The 20,815-nt window shown below is 54.1% G+C and overlaps 1 protein-coding gene across 1 annotated transcript in view; it reads right to left on the reverse strand.

Moving 5' to 3' along the window:
• The window catches only part of EFNB1 (ephrin B1), a 45,196-nt gene that overhangs the window by 13,793 nt on the left and 10,588 nt on the right, over nt 1-20,815 (reverse strand). The window contains exon 2 of the mRNA XM_072335953.1: nt 1,950-2,227. Within this exon, the coding sequence (XP_072192054.1) occupies nt 1,950-2,227 (278 nt within the window). The remainder of the gene's footprint in view (nt 1-1,949; nt 2,228-20,815) is intronic.

Raw genomic sequence — 20,815 nt, forward strand, 5'->3', positions numbered from 1 at the left:
GGGCACCGGGGGGACACCACAGCACCAGCACTGCTCCTGGCGTGGGGACCGGGATATAGGAAGGGGGTTGGGGGCAGTGGGAGAGTGACAGCCTCCAGATTCCCCAGTGCTCGGATGGAAACCAGATTTCAGTGCAAACAAGAGAGAAAACTGCTGCATGTGGGACAAGGTTTGGTGTTCTGCTAGTGGAATAAAAATGCAGTTGCAGCCTTCTAACTCTGTAAGGAGAAAGGAAAACCTAGGCAGGAAATAATAATTAAAAAGAAAAAAAGACTGCTTGCACACCAGCGGCCAGATAACACAAACACAAGCAGCTGAGGAGGTGGCATGGGGGGGACAGGTGTGCTGGCAGCCCAGGTGCACAGGGTTTGCAACGAGGAAACCCACGCACTTGTTCTCCCTGGGGCTTCTATAGTCTCTGAGTTTGTTCTGGTGAATGCATTTGTCCTGGAAAGGTATTTCCAGCTGCCAGAGGGTGGTGGGCTCACTACTGCTACAAGAGAGCTGCCAGGGGTGCAGCTCGAGGTGTAATGCAAGACTCACAGCAACCCCACACATACAGCACAGCTGCTGCCCAAGCACTTCCTGGTGTTTGCCCCAAACACAAAACAGTGCTTTCTGTCCCATCCCATGGCCACCATGCTGCAGCCAGCCCTGGGTACACACAGTGAGCCAGGCAGGACCAGCAGGGGTGCATAAAGCAGGAGGAGCTCATTGCTGTACCAGGTCCTCACCCAGCTGCAGCACTATGGGCCTGGGAGCAGGTGAGCAGAAGGGCCGTTTTGGTGAGAAACAGCTGCAATCCCTTTTGCACCATCCTGTGCTCAAGCCAAGCATTATAGAGAGCTGAGCAAATGTATGCTAAGGATCCAAGGGTTAGCTGAAATCTGACCTGCAGGAGCCTATTTGGCTGTTTCCTCAGTCCCGGGCTTAATGAAATTAAGCTGCAGTGAAAATAAAGCAATTTCCAACACCAGATAGGGAAGCAGGGAGCTCTTAGGCTGGCAGCATCACCGCGGTACCTCCTGCCCCACAGCCCTGAGCTGGAGGATGCCTGTAGGGTCCTGGCCATCCACTCTGGCAGCAGAGAGCTCAGGCTAAAAATACCTTTCTGACCGACTCCAGTGCCCCAGCCTGCAGTCTCAGCTGACCCCTGTGTGCCAGGCTGCTTGTCAGTGAGCCCGCAGCATGTGACGGAGAGCACAGGGGACAACAGGGCCTCCGTGCCCTTTCCCGGCTGCTGTGCTGTGGGCTCGCACGCGATGTGAACAGCCAAGCAGAAAACCCAAGGCATGGGGCAGAGGGAGAGAGAGGAGGCAGACATCGCACAGCACCATGAGGGAGGGGGGGATGCAGCCCCAGCAACGAGCTCACGGCCACCACGGACGATGGGGATGTGCTGGTTGGTACCCACAGGTGCATCCCGTGCGCATCATCTGTGTGCTCAGAGGAAACTCAGCCTCCTTCCTTCTACAAAGCCATGTTACAGACGGAAACAACGACAACAGGCCAACGTGTAGGATTTTACAGCCACTTAGATCATAACAAGCTCCAGGAGCAGCTCCCCAGGCTGCTTTCCGTGGCAGGCAGCAAGGACGGCTGAGACACTCTGCACACCGTCAGCATTCCATGCCCTACAGGACGGCCCTGCAGCACTCCAGCCTCACAGCCCGGCTCCACAAACAAGCTCCAGCCACAAAACCTCTCCAGACACAGAAACCATTCTGGCTGCAGGCAGGTCTCACCCTGCTGGAGGGGCCGTCCCGGCTCCTGGTGTTGCCAGATAAGGGCCCAGGACCCCTTGGCTGGCACATTCCTCCCTTCTCCCATCCAGTGGGAAATATTTTCCATGCGTATCAGCACTGAGCAGCAGCCAAGTCCCAAAGCAGCGCCTGGTGACACTCCGCAGGCCCCCGCAGCCCACGGCGAGGAAGAGGAGGGCAACTCACATGTGATGAAGTAATCCTGCTGCCGCTTGAACTCCAGGCCCATGTAGTTGGGGCTGAACTCCTGAAACTTGATGGTGAAGCGGATCTCCTGCTCGGGCCGGTTGCACGTCACCAGCACATTGGGGTCCATGACAGTGCTGCAGGCATCTGCCTGGTCCTTTTTCACCAGGTACAGCTTGTAGTACTCGTAAGGCTTAGATGGCTCCTCCTTGGGGCAGATAATGTCCAGTTTGTCCCCAATCTCTGGGTAGATGACCAGCCCTTTCCCACTCATGAATCTGGAAGAAAAGGAGAGGGCGAGACATTAGCAACACTCACACCCAGGTGTTCCACTCCACGCACAGCCTACAATTTATTTTGGACATAAATTCTGCTGCTCTCTCTCCACAAAATGCTTTTTTTTGTTGTTTGACACCAACATGAAGCTCTCCTGTTCCCAGCAGCAAAGCCAGAACCTTCCCACCACTGCTGCCGTCCTGCAGAGCCGGGCTGGGCTCTGCCCATGTGGTGTGCCCCAAGGCAAGGCAGCCAGCTTCCTGCAGGGCCGGCTGTAATTAGGGAGCAGTGGGGAGGGATCCCTCCCCGCCCCGCTCATGGAGGAATTCCTGTCCTTACATGGCAGAGAGGGAAGCATCTCGCAGGGCAGCTCCTACCCACCCGGCCACTGCTGAGGCTCAGTGGCGTGCCCAGGAGCGTGGGAGGACCGGATGGAGAGGAGCAAGGAGGGAGGAAAGCTATTTGGGGCTGGAAGGCAGGGCATTGCAGAGGGAAGGAAGGCAATGTGCTGATAATTAACATTCAGATTTCGTTATTGCAGAGCAACACTCTGAAGTAGAGGATTAGGGCAACACGGAGGGAAGCAGCAGAGCATCTACTTTGATGTAGGCAACGTAATGCGTTCTGATGGAAGATAACATGGGAATGGATGTTCCTGCAAAGCTCTCTGCTGCAACTCCCCCGTGTAATCTGTGCAAACCAGAGCTCCCCTCCTCCCTGCAGCCCCTGCCCCATACCACAGCAGTGGGGCCAGGGCTGCCTCCTCCCAGCGTCAGCAGCGCGGGCTGAGGTTCCAGGCACCAAGGAAACAGCATCAAACATACAGGACCAACCTGCTCTGTGGCTCCTGTGCAAGTCTTAGCAAGAAGCCGCTGAAACCGGAGCCACAGCAGCCCAGGCTGCAGGCCTCTCACTACACGAGATTTACACGCTAGGGAAGGCAGGCGAAGCCCAAGCCCACACACACCCGATGCCCTCGGCAAGGGCTCCTGAGTCGGGTTTCAACTGCAGGATCGGGAGGGACAGAAGACACAGGCACTGCCTGCACCTCGCCATCAGCCCATGGGGCAGCTCCACGAGGCCACACGTGGGGACAGCAACTGTAACTGCCCTCCATCCACTCTGCCTCAGCCATGGAGCTGGATTTGGGTGTGCTGGCTGCATCATTCCATCTGCCCCTCACATCCCTCCAAGGACAGCAGAGCACAGTAGCCCGAGCAGTGAAAGCAGGTCACCGGGAATGGGGACAGTCTCGACCATCCCCTCTCGACCACCTGTGTAGAAACAGTTCTGACTCCTAGAAGCCACAACCTCTGGGACAAGGTTCTCCAGTAGCCCCAGAACAGAGCAGGAAGCTTCACCCCTCCGCAGCCAGGCTGCTGCAAGAAGGTGGAAGGCAGCCGGCACTCCAGGTGAGCCACCAAGTAGGTCAGCTGGACCCCAGCCAGAGCATTACACGCGATAAAGGCTTCCCCCACCCACTGCCTGTGCCCTGATGCAATCCCAGGAGATGTTCAGTCGGAGATGCAAAGAAGCCCCTGCCCCTCCCTCCCCTTGCTCACCAACCCCACCCTATGCGAGGCCACAGACATGCAACACAAGTAAACACTTGCATGCTCGCTCACAGGTTCCCACCCTGCGAGGCAGCTGGATCCCACATTCATTTCTCCGCAGTTGGGCTGAGTCAGACGTTTTCTGGCAAAGGGCTCCCGAGTGACTCAAATTCCCTCCTTCAGCCTCTGCCAGCTCCCTCCTGCCCAAAAGATGCCAAACAGGAAGCCGCAAACAAGTCAAGCAGATGTCTCGCTACTCCGGAGCCAGGGCAGAGGGCTTCCATCCACCTCCCAGCAGTGCCAGCACAGCCCATGTGCCATCCCTGCAGCTCCGGGTTGGGTCACGCCAATTTCTGAGCACAGCAGGATGGGAAAACGTGGGGAAGGAGGGAGACGATAAAGGAACGGCACTGAGAACATCTACACACGGCTCCCTGTCGGCATTCCCTAATCTCACAAAACTCAGAAACGTTTTGTTGTATTTGTTGTAAGGACAAAATCATAACCAATTTTCTTAACACAAACTCTCCGTCTCAACTTCAGAAGCGCACAGCTTCTGCCTGGGCATCAGCCCAGGAATATTTTCCAGACGTCCTACGCCAGCACCAAGAACCGTTCACCGGCACCGCACTCAGCACTCCGTCACTGCCATCCCCATGGCTCCAGGAGCTCTGCCCCTTCAAAATAGCTCCCACATTTCTTTGAACCCTTGATGACAGATCAAGACCTTTCCCCTCAAACTGGGAGGCTTTTTGCAAGCAGTGGCTTGTGGCAGCCATCTTCAGGAAGCCTGCAAACAGCTCCCATTGGGAGAGCAGCCAGGCCTCCAGAAACTCTCCTTTAATATGAAAAAGGTGAAGAGCACCATGCCTCAACAAGAACAGCCAAGAGAAAAGCACCAAGCACTTGGAGAAGTCACCCTTGGTCATCACCAGAGCAAGTTTTGCACATGAGAAATTTTCCTTTACAAGGGTCTCTGAAGGCAAAAAAAAAGGCTCAAACTCTTGGCACAAGGTGACTCATCCTTACAAGGACACATCTCCAAATTGATGTTAACTGGAAAGAATGAACAAATTACTTTTAAATTAAAAGGGAAACTCGTTGATCCCTAAGAGCACATACTGTAATTTTGGGGAGGATCAGCTGTATTCCTCATCCATACAGAGAATGATTTTCCTGCTTTAAGGTGGGGAGCGGAATCAAATTCAATTCAACCTTAAGGATGAAACTGTGACTGACATCTGCATAATAAAGCACTTGGGGATGCAGCTCGAGACATGCAGTGTATTAGACAACTTAAATTAGGATACGGCAGACTGGTGAAGCACTGAGGAGGATGGCTGTTGCTCAAAGCAATAACCTACTTATGTCCCAGCCCCAGACAGCTGCAGCCAGCAGTGGGGATGGCAGTGATGGGGTGGGAACACAGCAGCAGCACACAGCCTGCAGCACCTTCCCCAGCACCTCTGCCATCCAAAGCCTCCAGCCAGCCCTGCTCTTCTGAGCAAATCACAGCACGATGGTTTCAAGGGCAGCAGAACCAAGCAGCCTTATCACCTTCTGCCCCCCTCTGCTCTCCTACCACCCCGCAAGAAAGCTCTCACATCTCACACTGGTGCCAGCACAAGCATGTGAGGTGCCCATGCTACACACACTGCATTTGATGGGGTCAAGCACACATGGAAGAAAGCAAAGCCACTGCTGGGCTGGAGAAGAACAGGCTGCTGCACGCGCCGGGATGCTTCTTCCCCAAGGACCTCCCAAGTCTAAAGGCTGGAGCCGTTCAAGTCACTACGAAACCAGCGGCAAGCACTTAAAGCCGATGCAAATCGGGAAGCGTGCTCTGCTCAGCTCAGCTCAGCTGGGCCTCCTTTTTATCTGGAAATCTCAAGTGCTTCATGAGATTGAGCCTCGCAGCCGCAGGAGACAGCTGAAGGGCTTTGTCACCCCCGAGCGCAGCGCTGCTGCAGGCAGGCTGACGGCTGCACGGTTGGCTCGAGCTCAGCTTCATCCGTTCCTGCAACCCAGCGCCTCTCATGGAGCACACAGCTTCCTCACGTGCCCCCTCTTGGGACAAGGAGGACATTTCTGCTTTGATTCATGGAGTATTTGTAACCACCACCAGTTAACGGCTCACGGAAAGCATCTCTGCATCCTTTCTTTCAGAATCAGACAGTGGGAAACACTAACTACAGCTACTTGAGTCACTTGCACTCCCAGCGAGCTCACCACCTCAGGGTGATGCTGATGGCACTGGCACTGCCACCCACAGACCCAGCTGGACTCCCAGTGCTGCATCCCGAGTGTGCAGCCCCACGCACCGGCCGGCCCCGCAGCCCCACAAATTCCTGGCCCTGCAGGTTCCTTGGGAGCTATCAGGTGGCAGCGTCCAATTTCCTCATTGTTTCGGGAGGTGTTTTCTGATGGGAAAGGTGAAAAGGGTATTTGTGAGCCTTGTAAACCGATTCCTCCGAGTTGGGTAAACAAGGGGAGCTCTGTTGGCAGCCAGCCCCTGCAAGCCAGAGATGCCTGAGCTGAGAAACCCAACCAGGGGGCAGCCCCCCACCCAGCCGGGGGCTCGGAGGCTCTGGGGGAGCCCCCAACCCCAGTGTGGATGGAACCAAAGGGACAACCTCTGAACCCCCAGTGGGAGCTGACAGAGCAACACGGGTGCGACAAGTGGGACCAACGCAGTGACACAGGCTCTGTGCTCCCTACCTTGCTCAGTGTCTGGTGTCAGGCACGGCTACACTGACATCGCAAAGGGGATTTAATTGGAGAGGAAAAGGACCAGAGCGATAAGGGATAATCCCTCAAAATATGCCGCTGGGCTACTTGGGGGGATTTCTGTGGCCTTTGTTACACCAGGCTGCACCTGAGTTTACAGAACTCTGTACCCCAGAATGTTCCTCAAGCAAAGGAAGATGCATCCCACAGCACCTGCTGCCTCCTCCCTCTGGTTCCACGCCGAAGCATCCCAGCTCTGCCCACCTGTGTCAGCACAAAGGAAACTGGTAAACTGCATGAAAATATACATGTAATTTAAGGAAGGGGTTAACATGCTTTCAAACAACCTATCTCCCAGCCCAGGTACTTATTGTGGCATGAGAACTACAAAACCTCTGGGGCAGGCATCACATTTCCCTGTGTCTGAAGAACAAAACGTACCTCTTACTGTATTTCAGGCTTTGTAGAAAACAGAACAACACAGAACAACTACCCCCTCCCTGGATAAGATACTCCAAAACATGAATTCTGACATACATACAAGATGACATATGCTAAATGCTGTTTTCTTCAAAGAAATCCAAAAATAACCATCTTGCAAGGAGGACATGTACTCTTAGCAGCCAGGGCTGCAGGAGGGCCTGGCAGAGTGACATGCTGTGAGCAGAGAGCAGCAAACAGCCATTTAGATATGGCATTTACTGCTGTGCAGGAGCTACAGGTTCTGCTAGGCCTTCAGGAGCTGAGGACCACATCAGGAGAGCTCACCCTCCCAAGAGAGCAAATAGGCTTGCCTTAGAGGTTATTTGGGGGCTACACCTTCCCCACAGCTCCCATAGGTCCTCATGGCTCACGAATGTGCTCCAAGACAGGAAGCAGCTCTGTAAGCTGAATTTGTCCAGCAAAAGAGCTGGAGACTCCATGGAAAAACTCATGAAAAGCATTCAAGCAGGGTACAAAACACACGAGGGCTTCACTGGTGTCCAACCACAGCCAGAAGCAGAAGCCCTCCACTGCCTGACTTGTTCCCACTTGTTTTTCAGGAGCCCACCACCACATCACAGCTGAGAGGGCTCTCTGCCCACAAAGAGCCCTTCTGCCCATGCAGACAGCCTCCAGCAGGCCCACATCCATCCCAAAGAGGTGCAGGAGCAGCAGCACGGTGCTGGAGCACCAAGAAATCCAGGTTCCTATCCAGCTACCAGGCCATGTGCTGAAGCAGGAGGGTCCAGGTCCATACAAACTCATTTTTTTCAATCTACAGTGCTATCACAATCCAATTTCTCCTTTTTGACTCTTGCAAACATCTTGGAACAAAGATATCCCATGGAAGGACGCTCACTACAACTCGAGCAAAGCAGTTCCCTGCTCTCCTCCACCTCCCATCTGTGTCTATCACCTTCCCATTTGTCGAGTTCTTCGTCACTGCAAGGAAGCACGTGATTCCCCATCCTCACGCTTTCAGATCCCACTTCTTTCATGTGCTCTTCTATTCTTAGTCTCCACTAAGTGCAGCCTTCGATCTCCTTTTTCCTGCTAATCTCTGTATAATTATTTCCACCGCCCTTCTGCAGACCTCTTCTATTTCTGCAGTATCCGCTCTGTGCTGGGGCGATGAGAGGAGAGCACGGTGATTCAGGTAAGCCTTAAAGCAGTCTCACGGGGTGGTCACTCCTTTGGCCTTGGATCCAAGCATAACCACAGAAAGTCAGTGTTTTTTGTTGGTCCTTTACATCATCCAACCTCGGTCCCTCCTCCACGCTCTCCATCCATTCATCCTTCAGCCATGGAGCCCCAGGAGCAGCCTCCCGCCCTCAGCCCTCACACCAGCAAGTTCCTGGGCAACATTCCCCACAGCCCAAGTCTTAGCAAAGAAGCCAGAAGCCGTTTCTGCCCACCGGCTCATGTCCTCCACCAACGCCAACCGCAGGTGGTTCCCACCACAGCACGAGGCTAATCACCCCAGTCCATTCCCTGCAGGCATTTAACCGGCTCCATAGCAATGCACCCTGGTCTGTAATTCTCTGGGATCATTCCTAATACCCCTAATGATAAACACAACGCTGGCTCCCTGCCCACCCCCCCACCACATACAGCAGCTGAATTAACGACGGATCTGCCTTGTTAGCGGTGCTGGGAGTGACCCCTCCCGGTTCCCCCATTTCCTTCACCCTACTTGCGGCCCCTCGGCCTCATTCAACAGGGGGGAGGCAGGCATGGAGCATTTTAGTACTGCTATCAGCACCCACGATCCCAAAAGAAAGGGACTGTGCAAACAGAACCCCATTCTTATCTCCAGCACAAAGTGGGGTGCCTGCACAACCTGGGGATGGCCTGCAGCTCTGCATTCTCCTCTTGCAAACCAGCCCACAGAGCCCCCCACTCCCCACTCGACCCGTCCCCCTCCCGGACACACTTTAAGGCCCCCTTTTTTTTTTCTTTCCACATTTCAGGTTTAATGAGGCCCATTCAACCCTCCCAAAGACAAAAGGCCCTTCTCGTTTCTAAACGGATTTACAAGATGCATCAGTGAGGCAGAAATGGGTTGCCATGGCAACATGGCTCAGCCGCCCCCCCCACCCCCCCTCCACACACACACACGGCTGCCATTTTGTCCCCGTGCCGCACCCCAAACCCCCACTGCTTCCATGGGGGGAGCATGGGAAGAATGGGGGGAAATGAAATAAGCCATAAGGATGACGCAAGCTGAATGCACTGGGGAATGGAGATGTGCAGCCCCTGGGGACCCCCCCACACACACCTCTAGGATCTCTGCTCTGGGGGCCCCCCAGAACAGGAGCTCCTTAGACCAGGACACCCAGACCGTGGGGTCTGTGCTCCGTAGGATCCCCAGAACAGGATCCCATTGCTCCAGAGCCCCCCACAGGCACCTGTCAGGGCCACAGCAGCCATACCACACAGCCATGGAGACCTCCAGGCCCCCCCAAGAAGAAGCCTCTTCTGAGATGAACTTAAATCTACTTAAGTAAATGTTTCTCCAGCATACACAATCCCTTGCAAGTTTTGCACTGGTGACTGATTGGGGTTTATTATCAAACTGAAGTTAAAATGTAAGCAGAAGGCAAGTAAACACCACCTATGGGGGGGGGAGAAAAAAAAAAAGGCAACACCTCACGGTCCCAGCAGGAGGCTGCAATGGTGAAGCTGGGGAAGCTCTGCCCTCAGCTCCTACATGTGTGTCTGCAGGGCGATGGCGGCTGCAGTGGTGCCAGGAGACCACCTCACACCTCCCACAGGGCTTGAACACAGCAAGGCTCCTGCTCCCCACCTCATGCCCCAGCTCCCTCCTACGCCAAGCAGCGCAGATCCCATCACGCAGCGCCAATCCCTCAGCTGTGATCTGGAAACACCACATCCCAAGGAACGAGCAGCTCGGCAGCACCAGCCCATCCCTAAGCAAGGCTTTGCTCAGCCAGTGCCATTGGGAAACATGACAAGCACAAGCTGGCCAAACAAGCTGCTGGTCCACCTCAAGCACAGCCGGCACTGCTCACACCTCAGCAAGTGGATGAGAGAGCAGCCTCACAACAAACACTGATGGGAGCTTTGTTCAGGAGGTGCACAACGGCTGCTCTCCACACACAAACCCTCTCTCCCATGAGAAAAGAAATCCAACACAAAAAGCAGAAGTGGACCAAGCCTTCCCTAACCCCATCACCCAGTATGCTTCCATTGCAGGAGGTGCTTCTCCTCCAGAGCAGCCAACAAGGGACAGCACAGTCTCTCGGCCATCGGAGCTCTTTCATTGTCACGCACCAAACCATGTGGCAGAGGAAGTCCTGCTCAGGACCAACAAGCACAGCACACTGGGGAAATAGGGTGATTCCCACAGCCCCCAAGCAGGTCTTTCTGCCCATGCTCAGCTCCCTGCTTCCACTCTCACAGTCTGTAAGCACTCCAGGTTCCAGATCACACCACACCTGCCACTAGCAGCACCGACTGCAGACTCCAGCAGTCTTCATGCCAGGGATGCCACAGGTGCCGTGCCAGCAGGAAGAGGGTTTCTGATTGCCATAGGACAGCTCCATTCCCTGTGCTTGTCCTCAACTTTCTGTCTCACTGGAGCTAGGGGACCTCTGGGGTAACTTTGGGCTTTAATCATCCAGACACAGTCATTCCTTCAATGCAAGACCAGTGCTCATTTGGTGAACCTGCTGGATTTCCAGAGGAGAAGCAGAGCAGATCAGACACAGCCGGAGAAGTGCTGACCGCGTGCACATGGCACCGAGGAGTTGCAAAGCTGCCGTCATGCATTACAGCCACTTCCCAGCTCTGGCCTGCACAAAGGCATTTGTCTGAATCAGCTTATTTATAGCTGCACGCCTCTATGCCGTGCTGCCCGCGTGCGTTGCTGCCAGCAACGGCCCCAGTGAAGGGACAGCCAGCAAGCTGCACGTGGCCCCTGCGCTGCGGGAGAGCCAGAGGTGGGCATGCTGAGTCCCTGCATGGGCACAGGGGGGCTCCCAAGCTGGGTGACAGAATAAGAGCACCCAAAAGAAGGCAAATGCTTCTGTAATGAGATGAGCCCCATTACACAAGCAGAAGAGGCTGGTCAAAGCTAATGCAGCACACAGAACGCACATCTCCTGCCAGGTGAAAGCTCTTCTGCATGACAAGAGCACAACAGCAGAGTGCTCCCACTGCCTATCCGCCCTGGATGCACCCACCCTGACCAAGGAAGAGGAAGAGGAGGAAAGCACGAGGCCCTTACAGGAGCCAGGCACTGATGTGAGCACCCCATGTATGCAGGCACGGCACCCAAACCGTACAAATACTATTTATCCCAACACTGCGAGGAAAATTAAAAACAAGCCAGTAATTGAGGCCATTTGGAGGAGATTTAATTGGGGCCAGACCACTGGCGCAGGCTGCTGCTGCCACCTGCAGCGCTCTCTGCAAGCAGTGACAGCAGCTTCGGGGGGGGGGGGGGACGGGACCAGGGGCCCCAGTCCCTGTTCTCTGGGGACAGATGCTGTTGGGGCAGGACAAGGGATGCATCCTGGGTGCCACGTCTGCACTGTGCCCATAGGCATGCTGCACACTCCTTACTGTCCCGATCACGATACGCTGTTCCACCAGCAACAGAATCGAGCAGCTGGCCAAAACAACAGTCAATAATAAAAAATGAGAAAGTCTATTTCTTCCCCCGAGCGCTATCAGCCCTCACCTCCCCTTGCAGAAATAAAGACAAGCCGTGCTATCTAATTAATGCTGTCAGGCTGTGGCGCGGGGCGGTGACGGTGGCCACAAAGGCAGCGTGGGGAGCGCTGTGCCCGCAGCCCTGCGCCGCGCATCAATGGGGCCCCACGCTGCGCATGAGGTAAGATGCGATTCAAAGCAGGGTTTGTAAGAGGTTTTGTTTTTTAAAATGGGGGAGGGGAAGGGAATGGGGACTTGACAAGAGCTGACAGACAACTGAACAAAACCATAAGGGCCATGAATGGCAACACGGCTCTTTAATTGGCGTAGGAATGGAGAGAAAAGTGAGACAATGAGGCGCAGCCCTGGTTGCAGGGCCCCAGCCTGCTGAGGTGCAGGGGAGCGAGTATTCCCCTTCTGCTGCTGCTCGCAGCCCCCCAGTACAGGTTGGAACAATGTTATTAAGCTTGCTGGTCTTTGCTGATGGATACCTCTGCCCTGCAATTTGTTTAGACAACAGGAGACACGTCTTTGAACCAAGGAGATAAGGAAGTTCTGCTGAGGTTTTGCACCAAAGAAATGGAAGGTCCTGCTTGGAATTAGCCATGTAACGCACCTCTTGAAAAACTTCTGCATAAGTAACACAAGTGATATATATCAAACTAAAGATCATCTCTGTAAGTTACGCATGAGAGCAGGGTTACCTCCATGCATCCAGCTATCTATTAAAGAATGCCCGCTCTCTAACACTCCAACTTGAGTCAGAGTTTCATTACTGACCATCCTACAGTATCGCCCCAGCCCACTATGCCCAGAGCTGCATACTCCGGGCCCCACCAAGCACCAAACCTGAAGGTGCCAAGGGAAGAGGAAAGCACAGAGGGGTAGGCACAGGGAGACAAGCGGGACCACCAGGCCAGACAGCGCCTTCCAGCCCCCCAAGGAGCCCGAGCTCCTCTTGCAGGAGCCCAGCCAGGAACAACGTCCCGCAGCCAAGCCCTGCTCACCACCAGGAATTTTGAAAGCTAGAATTGCTCCGAAGCGGCACGGACCCAAAACCCAAAGCCTGGACACTACAGACACAAAATGATCCGACGGAAGAGGATCAGGTTCCCCGCTCGGTTCCATTTGTTTTTCTATTTTGCTTTGGTTTGGGGGAGGCCCAGGAACGACTGTGCCCGTGCTCTGGCTGCAGCCCCACTCCTTCTCCATTCATTTGGAGGCCGGGGAGAGCGGGAGAGACGGGTTAAAAGGGCACAAGGTCCGACCAGCAGGGTTCCCACTTCTTCCCTGACCCTTCAGCAATGAGATGGAGGAGATTTCACCTCCCAGTTCCAAAGCAAAGAATTACTTTGGCATGGCACACAACCGCGGCTGCGCGCCCACTTGGAAGGGAAGGCGGCGGCAGGCACTCACGTGCCCGAGGAACCCAAGAGCAGAGCGAGACCTCCCCACCAGGCCCCGCTTTGTGATGCAGATGCAGCTCCAGAGCAGAGCAGTGCAGCCCTCTGCCCTGTGCGGGGTTCAGGACTGCTCTCCCAGTCCGAGGTCTGACTCCAGCCCTGGCACCTTCTGGAACATCCTTCCCCCAACAAGCTTGGCCTAAAAAATTAAGAAATGAAAGCAAACAAGGGAAGGGATGAAGTTACAGGCTGCAGTTAGCAGCACGGCACGGGTAAGCAATCTCCACCCTGCTTGCAGCATGCTGTGCCCCAGCACCTGTGCAAATGCTGTGCCCAAAACCCAACTGGTCCCAGACATGGGAATCCAAAAAAAACACCAAAACAGAGCATGGCAACAGCACCAGGGTCCTGCAAGGGACTGCAGATATTGGGGACAGGCCACCACCAAGGGCTGCTGCATCCCCAGGGGCACAGGGGGAGAGGGGGGGGGGGCTCCCCAAGTGACTGAGCTCTTTGCACCCCACATGCCAACCCTGGGCCCTGCGGCTCAGCGTGCCTCAGCTAAGTGCTGCTGTAGCTTGAAAGATTCATCCTGACATCAGAAACCAGGCAAGAAGAGGAGAGAAACCCAGGAGCAGTTAGCACGGTGCGACTAGCCCAGCACTGACGGGTCCTGCCGGCTCCAGCAGCCCCATGGGCAGGACAGGGCCGGGGCTCCATCCCTGTGACTAACACTGCTGCTTTTGATCTGCTGACTCCCAGGGTGGCGAAACGGGTTTTGTAATTTGGGCTAAGTCTGGAAGCGCCATCTTCCCAGGCAGCTGCAAATCTCTCTTGTGTCATTACCAGGAACTGGCTGGACTACAGCCTGCGTTAGAACTTATTCAGGCTTTCTTAACCACTCCATTATAACGAAATGCACGCATACAATAACCATAACGACTGTCCGCTTCGGCCGTGTAATAACTGCCCCAGTAACCAGGTCACACAATATTCCTGCCCTCTGAGTCAGCCCTGTAATCTTCACGCTATACTTGGCTGTACAGGACTTTCAGCCCCACACCACAGGCTGTTTTGGATGGGTCTATGACAGAAAAGCTAAAGATGAGTCATAAGAGCTCAAAAGACTTTTTCTTTTTAGCCCCCCTTACCCCCCCACCCCTTTCTCCCTTGTCCTCATGCACACAAAATCTAAGAAATTCACCAAGGACTGGTAAGCTTGTTCCACAAGAAAGCATAAGCCTAGCCTCCACCTCGGGCTGCGTTCCTGAAAGTCACTTTGGCAGGGCAGAAAATGGCCCCTTTCTTCCTAAAGCCCCTCCTAAGACCATGGGAGGTCCTGTTGAGATGCAGAAGCCACAGTTTCCTGCACAGCTACAGGATAAAGCCCCAACCCAGGGGTTTCAGCAGGGAAGGGGCCAGGAGCCCCCAAGCTTCCCCATGTCCCAGCAAAGTGACAGCAGCACAGCCACAGCAGAGCCAGCACAACGCAGCCGTGTCGGGTTGAAGCCTCGCCCCTCGCTGAAAGAGATCTGGCTCGTACTTGCTTTTATTTTTAGGCTAGATACACGTACGGCTGAACTTTAATAAAATGTACAACCTCCTTTGGGGAATATGAGAAGCCAGAGAGGAACAAGAAAGCCCATTACTTTCTCCGGTGTCAGAGCAGCTGCCAGAGCTGAAGGTCTGCCCTTCTCCGGGGACGCTGCGCAGACCCAGCGGGTGGCACAGAGCTCTCTGCACCCAGGGCTGAGGCACACGCAGCACGCAAGCTGGCAGAAAGCAATGCACCAACAGCTCCACACTCGGCAGTTTAAACAGAGCCAAGCCCAGCTCTCCACCATGCAGAGGAGAGCAGCAGCAAGCCTAGAGATCTAGAGATGTGTTGGACTACATGATCTTTAAGGTCCTTGCCAACCCAAACCATTCCGTGAGTCTGTAAGCTGCTCCCTTTGCAGCAGCAGGGGTACCTGGACCTGCACTGCTGCAAGAATTCCTCCCCCACCAGCATCTCATCAAAAGAGACTTTTAACAACAAGCTAAAGAAAGCTCGCCCCAGCCCAGCAGCAACCCTTTCTTTAGGGAGGCCACCACCACAAAAACCAGCTCTCCAGACATGTCATTAGGAGCTCCATGGACTTCCTCCTACAATCCGTCACACTGCAGACTGGCCTGTCTGTCTTTAAGGCAAGATTTGTGATTGCAAAAGGGAAGTGAGTTTGCTGGTCTCAGGGTTAGTCCCAAGTGCTGACTTCTATGAAACCGCAGCACTTAGTGTGGCTGGCACCCACTGGGGCCAGCCTGTGTCACCCCCAGCCAAACCCAGCCTACGGAGGGCTTTAATCTTGCACTGCCCTTTTGCAGCAGGGTAGTGCAGGCACCCTGGGAGGGCCCACAAATCTCACACTGCTGGCTGGCCTTTCCTCTGCATCGCTAGGCAAATAGCAAAGGAGCTAAAAGACAGCAGCTCTCTCTGGCCGAGCTTTCTGCTATTTGCTTTAAGGTGATAGGGCAGGAACAGAGAAATTGCCTATCTCCTGGACAGCTATTCTTAAGGCCCCAGCCTGCCAGCGTTCCCCATCACTTCCCTGGGAACCGCCGGCCAGCACTGAAGTTACCTTGGAGATATTCCCCTGCCCAGGATGCCAGCCAGCCTGGGGAAGGGATGTGCTGGCACCTGGAAAGAACACAGATAGCAGCAGGGTAAGCAAAGCCAAGCAGAGCCCTTGAGAAAGCCCCACCAGGGTCCCAGCAGGCATAGAAACAATGAGAACACATGCCACCAGACTTCACAAATAGCCCAGGTGAGGTTCACGGGGATGGCAAGCAGGAGCAGCCACCGTGCCTGAGGTTGGCACCTCATGTTTAAAGCCTAGAAATTAACCAGCACTGGGGAGGAGGAAGAGGAGCAGGGCAGAAGCACCCCGTCCATCCCCACTCCCCAGGCCACCCTCATGCTGCTCCCACGCCAGCCGTTTCCAATTGCCGGCAGAACCCACGGATGGGGACCATTCACAATCCCCGCCCCAGAGACAAACAACCTCCAGCTTGCCACCCACACGCATGGAAGAAAGCTGACGAGATGCCGCAGGAGACCGAAGTTCCCCCAACCACTTCCTCCCCCCACAGTTTCGTTGCCAGATGCCATTCTCCAGGGCTGTACCCCAGCATCCCACTAGCTGGCTGCAGTCCTCTCCCCACCATGCACTGTGCCACCAGGATGGGGACATGTCCCCACAGTGCCACCGTGCTGCTGCGGCCATTCCCCCAGTGCCAAGCTGCAATGTCCCACACACAGTGCTCCCTTCCAGCACTGCTGAATGCAGAGCAGAGCTGCTCTGCCCTGCTGTACTGCGGGGTGTTACTGCAATGCACCCTGCTGCCTGCACAAGGGCAACTGGTGTTCAGGACACCCAGCAGGAAAGGGGATGTAGTGACTTTAAACCTGTAGTCCTTTAAGCCACATGGTCAGTGTGAGTGTTAGCGGAGCAGCCCCCAGCTCTGCCCTGCCAGACCCCACAAAAAGCCCCCTGTAGATCCCTCAAATTTCTGCCAAAAAGCCATCACAAGCATCCCCAATCAGAGCAGACCTGGTCCTGGGCAGCCCACCCACCCTACACTGAGGCTTCAGCTGCCACCAGCCCAACCTTGCCAGGCACACAACGCTGCTCAGTGCCGTAGCATCCCACCGCCACCTTGTTTCATCCTGCTACCCAAGTGTATTTTCATCCTGTTTTGCACTCGAGGGCTTTTATTATTATTATATATATTTTTTCCCCCAAAACTTATTAAGGAGAAAGTTCAACACGTCTGCAAGGACTGCGATGCACTAATTTAGAACTTACTGCGGCGTCGGCATTGCATTAAGCACTGCTGTCAACCGTGAGGACAGACTATGTCTATGTAAGAAATTACACCAGCAATTAGAGCTAAAGAGGCATGTAAAATTTCAAGTAAAAAAAAAAAAAAAAAGTAAAAAAAAAAAAAGTAATGTATTCAGAAATGATAAGTGACATTCTTATTAGGATTAATCTAATTTTAGTAGAGTCATTTATATCCTGCCTTTGGAGAAAAAAAAAGGAAAGAAAAATGAATTTCAATGTTAAAACCTGGATAAAAATTGGCATTTAGGAAACTACCTTCAGAAGTCGCCCCATGTGATTAAGGGCAATGATCATAAGAGCAAGTCAAAAAGAAGAAAAAGCTCTTCCATTACAGAAGATATTTGTTACATGGGCATGAAGCCCCCCGGCCCCGCCGTGCTGAATCCCAGCTGCAGGTCACAGCGGGAGGCGAATGGCCGTCAGAAACCTCAGCTTCCAGTGCAAGCATTACATGGGAGAAGTTTATAAGCACGCTTCAGTCTCGACTAAACCTGTTAACGTAGGTTTGTACTCGCGCCAATTAGTGGCAGCCCACACCTCTTCACAAAGAATAGCTCTGTTTGACAATCCTGACATCATTCTGCAAGGAAATTACATGTTTTGCTGATAGAGGCAACTGCGTGGAAGCGCCAACTGCGGCGCAGCACCAACCCAATCATACATCTCCCAAGCAGAACGCAGGCATGGGGCACTGAAGGGGCACTGATGGGGCACCAATGGGGCACAGCACCGTGGCCAATCCTGACTTCAGCATGGTTTGTATTGCCTGGAGATGAACAGAGCATCACTCCCTCCCTGGAGTGGAGGAAGACTGGTGTGGTTCAGAGGTGAGGGAGAGAAGCAGGAGCCAGGAGGTGCTCACAGCAATGCTTCTGGGTGCCAGAGCATGGGACAGACCCTGCACCCAGCGTGCATTCATGAGCAAGGGCAGCACTGGGCACTGCAGAGAGCAACACTGCCCTTGAGGTACAGCAGTGACCAAAGACAACAAAATTTGTGGGCCAGCTTGTCTTACCTCCCAAATTATGAAATCCCCCAGCATCTAATCCCAATTCATGAAGCACCATCGGGGCACTGAGGTCTCCCCTTGCATTGCACAGCAGTGCACCACCAGCAGCAGGCATCCTTGTGCCATTAAGAACCCACACATCAGCAGGGAGCACAACGAAGCACAGCGGTGTGCTCCCACCCCAGAGCTCTAACACAAATCACTCGTCTTTTAGCAAAAACTCACTGCTGGACTCAGGCACCATCCCTGTGCTGCTGGAACCAGCTGCCAAGGGCTGCCCTCGGTGGCACAGGTCCTGCCTGGCCCTGCGGCTCAGCCCGAGCAGCCCCAGCCTGCAACATGGAGCAGAGCAGAGTGCAGTTGCACAGCAAAGGGAGAAGGGAAGAAACCTCCCGGGCTGATTATTTTATTTTCTACTGACAGTTTCAGCCACGAAGGCCAATAAATCCTGATTACAGATTTTAAAAACGCTTCCTGCAGACACTTGGACCATCAAGGCAATTCCGGGCTCCCATAACTCCCGTTTTATGATGGTCATACATGTCAACTTCTCACGGAGCCCGGCATTTCAATAAAAATGACCGTAAACCTAGATTAGAGACTAAAGGACTGCCTCAGAAGCTTGTCAGAAGAAGAAACAAGTTCGCCTGCAGTTGGCCTGCAGTTCTGTTACCAACAGGTAGGTCATTTCTGATGGTTTTACACCAGCAGTACATTAACAGGCTGCCAACAGCTCCATTCACAATGATGCAGGCACACAGAGCTGGGTGCAGGCAGCAGGCACGGGAAGGAGCCCAGCCCATGGAAAGCTCCAAGCCCTTCTAAGACATATAATCATGGAATCACTGGGGTTGGAAAAGCCCTCTCAGATCCCTAACCCAACCCCAGCCCACCCCACCATGCCCATCTCTAAGTCCCTCAGTGCCACAGCCCCACAGTTCTGAAACACCTCCAGGGATGGTGACCCCAGCACTCCCTGTGCAGCTATGCTGTGCACTACTGCCCTTTTGGAGAAAAGACTGTTTCTAATATTCAAAGTGACCTTTCATTCAACTCGAGGCCATCAGCTCTCATACTATCACTGGCCCCTTTCCTCTGCACAGCTTTCCAGCCACTCTACCCCAAGCCTGTAGCAATGGACGGTGTTGTTGTAACCAAAGTGCAGAACCTAGCACTCAGTCTCATTGAAGCCATGGGACGGTGAAGCACCACAACAAGGGACAACACCACATGTGGCCAAAATTCACAGTGCTCAGCTCGATCAGCACAGCTGAGACATGATGCACATTCCCCTCCCTTCAAGCTAACTTTGACAGCACAAATGCAGCTGCCAGAGCTGCCCAACCTTCCTGTGTCTCTCCCCCATGCCCTTCCCTTCTCCCCGGGAGCAGCCCTGTCCTCGTTTCTCCTCCTCTTGCCTTTGCAAGGTTAGCTGTGCCACACAGGTGCATGTGGAGAGGTGACAGGATGGGACAGCCCATCACCAGCACTCCACCACCTCACCACAGTGAGCCAGGAGGAATGGAAGTGCCTCTCATGCAGCCAACAGCACGGGCTTTTATGGCATGAGGTTCATCGGATGAACTGGTGCTCCCATTTAATAAATAGAGCAAGAAAAGAATGACAAGAAAAAAAGCAGCACAAAGAATGTTGGATGACTCAGAGCAGACAACGCCACATCTCCACCAGCAGCGAGAGGTGCTGAGATGATGCCAAGGACAAGGGCTGGGTCCAGGCTGGATCAAAAGGATGGCACAGCTGGAACCAGCCCTGGGAGCAGGGAAGGGACACAGGATAGCTCACAGTATCCAGGATGCAGCCTTCCCCAGGGCAGCAACAGCTAGTTTCCCTTTGGAACAGGACTCACCAGCTGTCTGCTCCCTTTGACAAGCAGTGAGTGAGGATGCTGTGCCCAGCACTGAGCCGCTCTCTTACAAAACACTTCTCCAAACCAAATCTTAAATCATGCTCTGTTCCCAGAGGCAGCTGAGGATGAAAATGGCCACAGTCTGTCGCTGTGAGGTGTGACCATCCCCATCACATTGCTGCCCACCCGCTGGGCACGTGGGGCTGCCCCTCATTGGGACATGGGCAGTGACGGGGTCAGTGGGAACACTGGCTGATTGTAGGTGCTCCAGCTAATTGTAGGTGCACCCAACGAAGTGTCGCAGTGATCAAAAAGTGCCCTTTCCTGACCACATAATGAGCCCGGAGCTCTGCTCGCTGAAGGAGGCCAGTGCCCTTTCTGCTGGTGTCTCTCAAAGTCCATCAAAAAGTCCCATTTACATCAAAATGCACTTCCAGACATGCTTCAATTTTACTTTTCCCCTTTCATCTCCTTCCACCCTCCCACCCCACCTCGCGGCCCTATTGTCGGCGAGGCATTTGTGGCACCTCACACTGCAAGAAAGCTGCCAAAGTTAAAGAAACAGGACAGGAAGAATGAAGCTTTCAACTAAGCAAGAAGCCGGAATCGCTGCTGGTCGCGCTCCAGCATCCGCGCGGGGCAGGCAGGAGGCAGCCCGCTGCTTGGCGGCCGCCCCGGGGCACGGTGCTGGCCACGGCCCCATCCATGGGTCCCGGCTCTCTCTGTCTTTCTGGTCAGGCTCCGGTAACCACAGATGGTTTTAATGAATTTTAACAAAAGCCCTGGGCAATAGGTTTGGGATGAGTGGTCCCACACCCGGCAGGGGGCTGCCACAACCCGGTGCCACCAAAATCAATGAAGTGCCCAGGGTGACAGATTCAGGTTCTCCCTCTCCACCGCAGAATTTAATGGAGGAGATGGAGTGTTTTCTCTCAGCTCTGGGTTCCTCTGTGCTGTTTAGTAGGAGAAGCCATTGCCAATTGGGTT

The sequence above is a fragment of the Excalfactoria chinensis genome, chromosome 4 (assembly GCF_039878825.1).
Source record: "Excalfactoria chinensis isolate bCotChi1 chromosome 4, bCotChi1.hap2, whole genome shotgun sequence".
NCBI classification, from domain to species: domain Eukaryota; kingdom Metazoa; phylum Chordata; class Aves; order Galliformes; family Phasianidae; genus Excalfactoria; species Excalfactoria chinensis.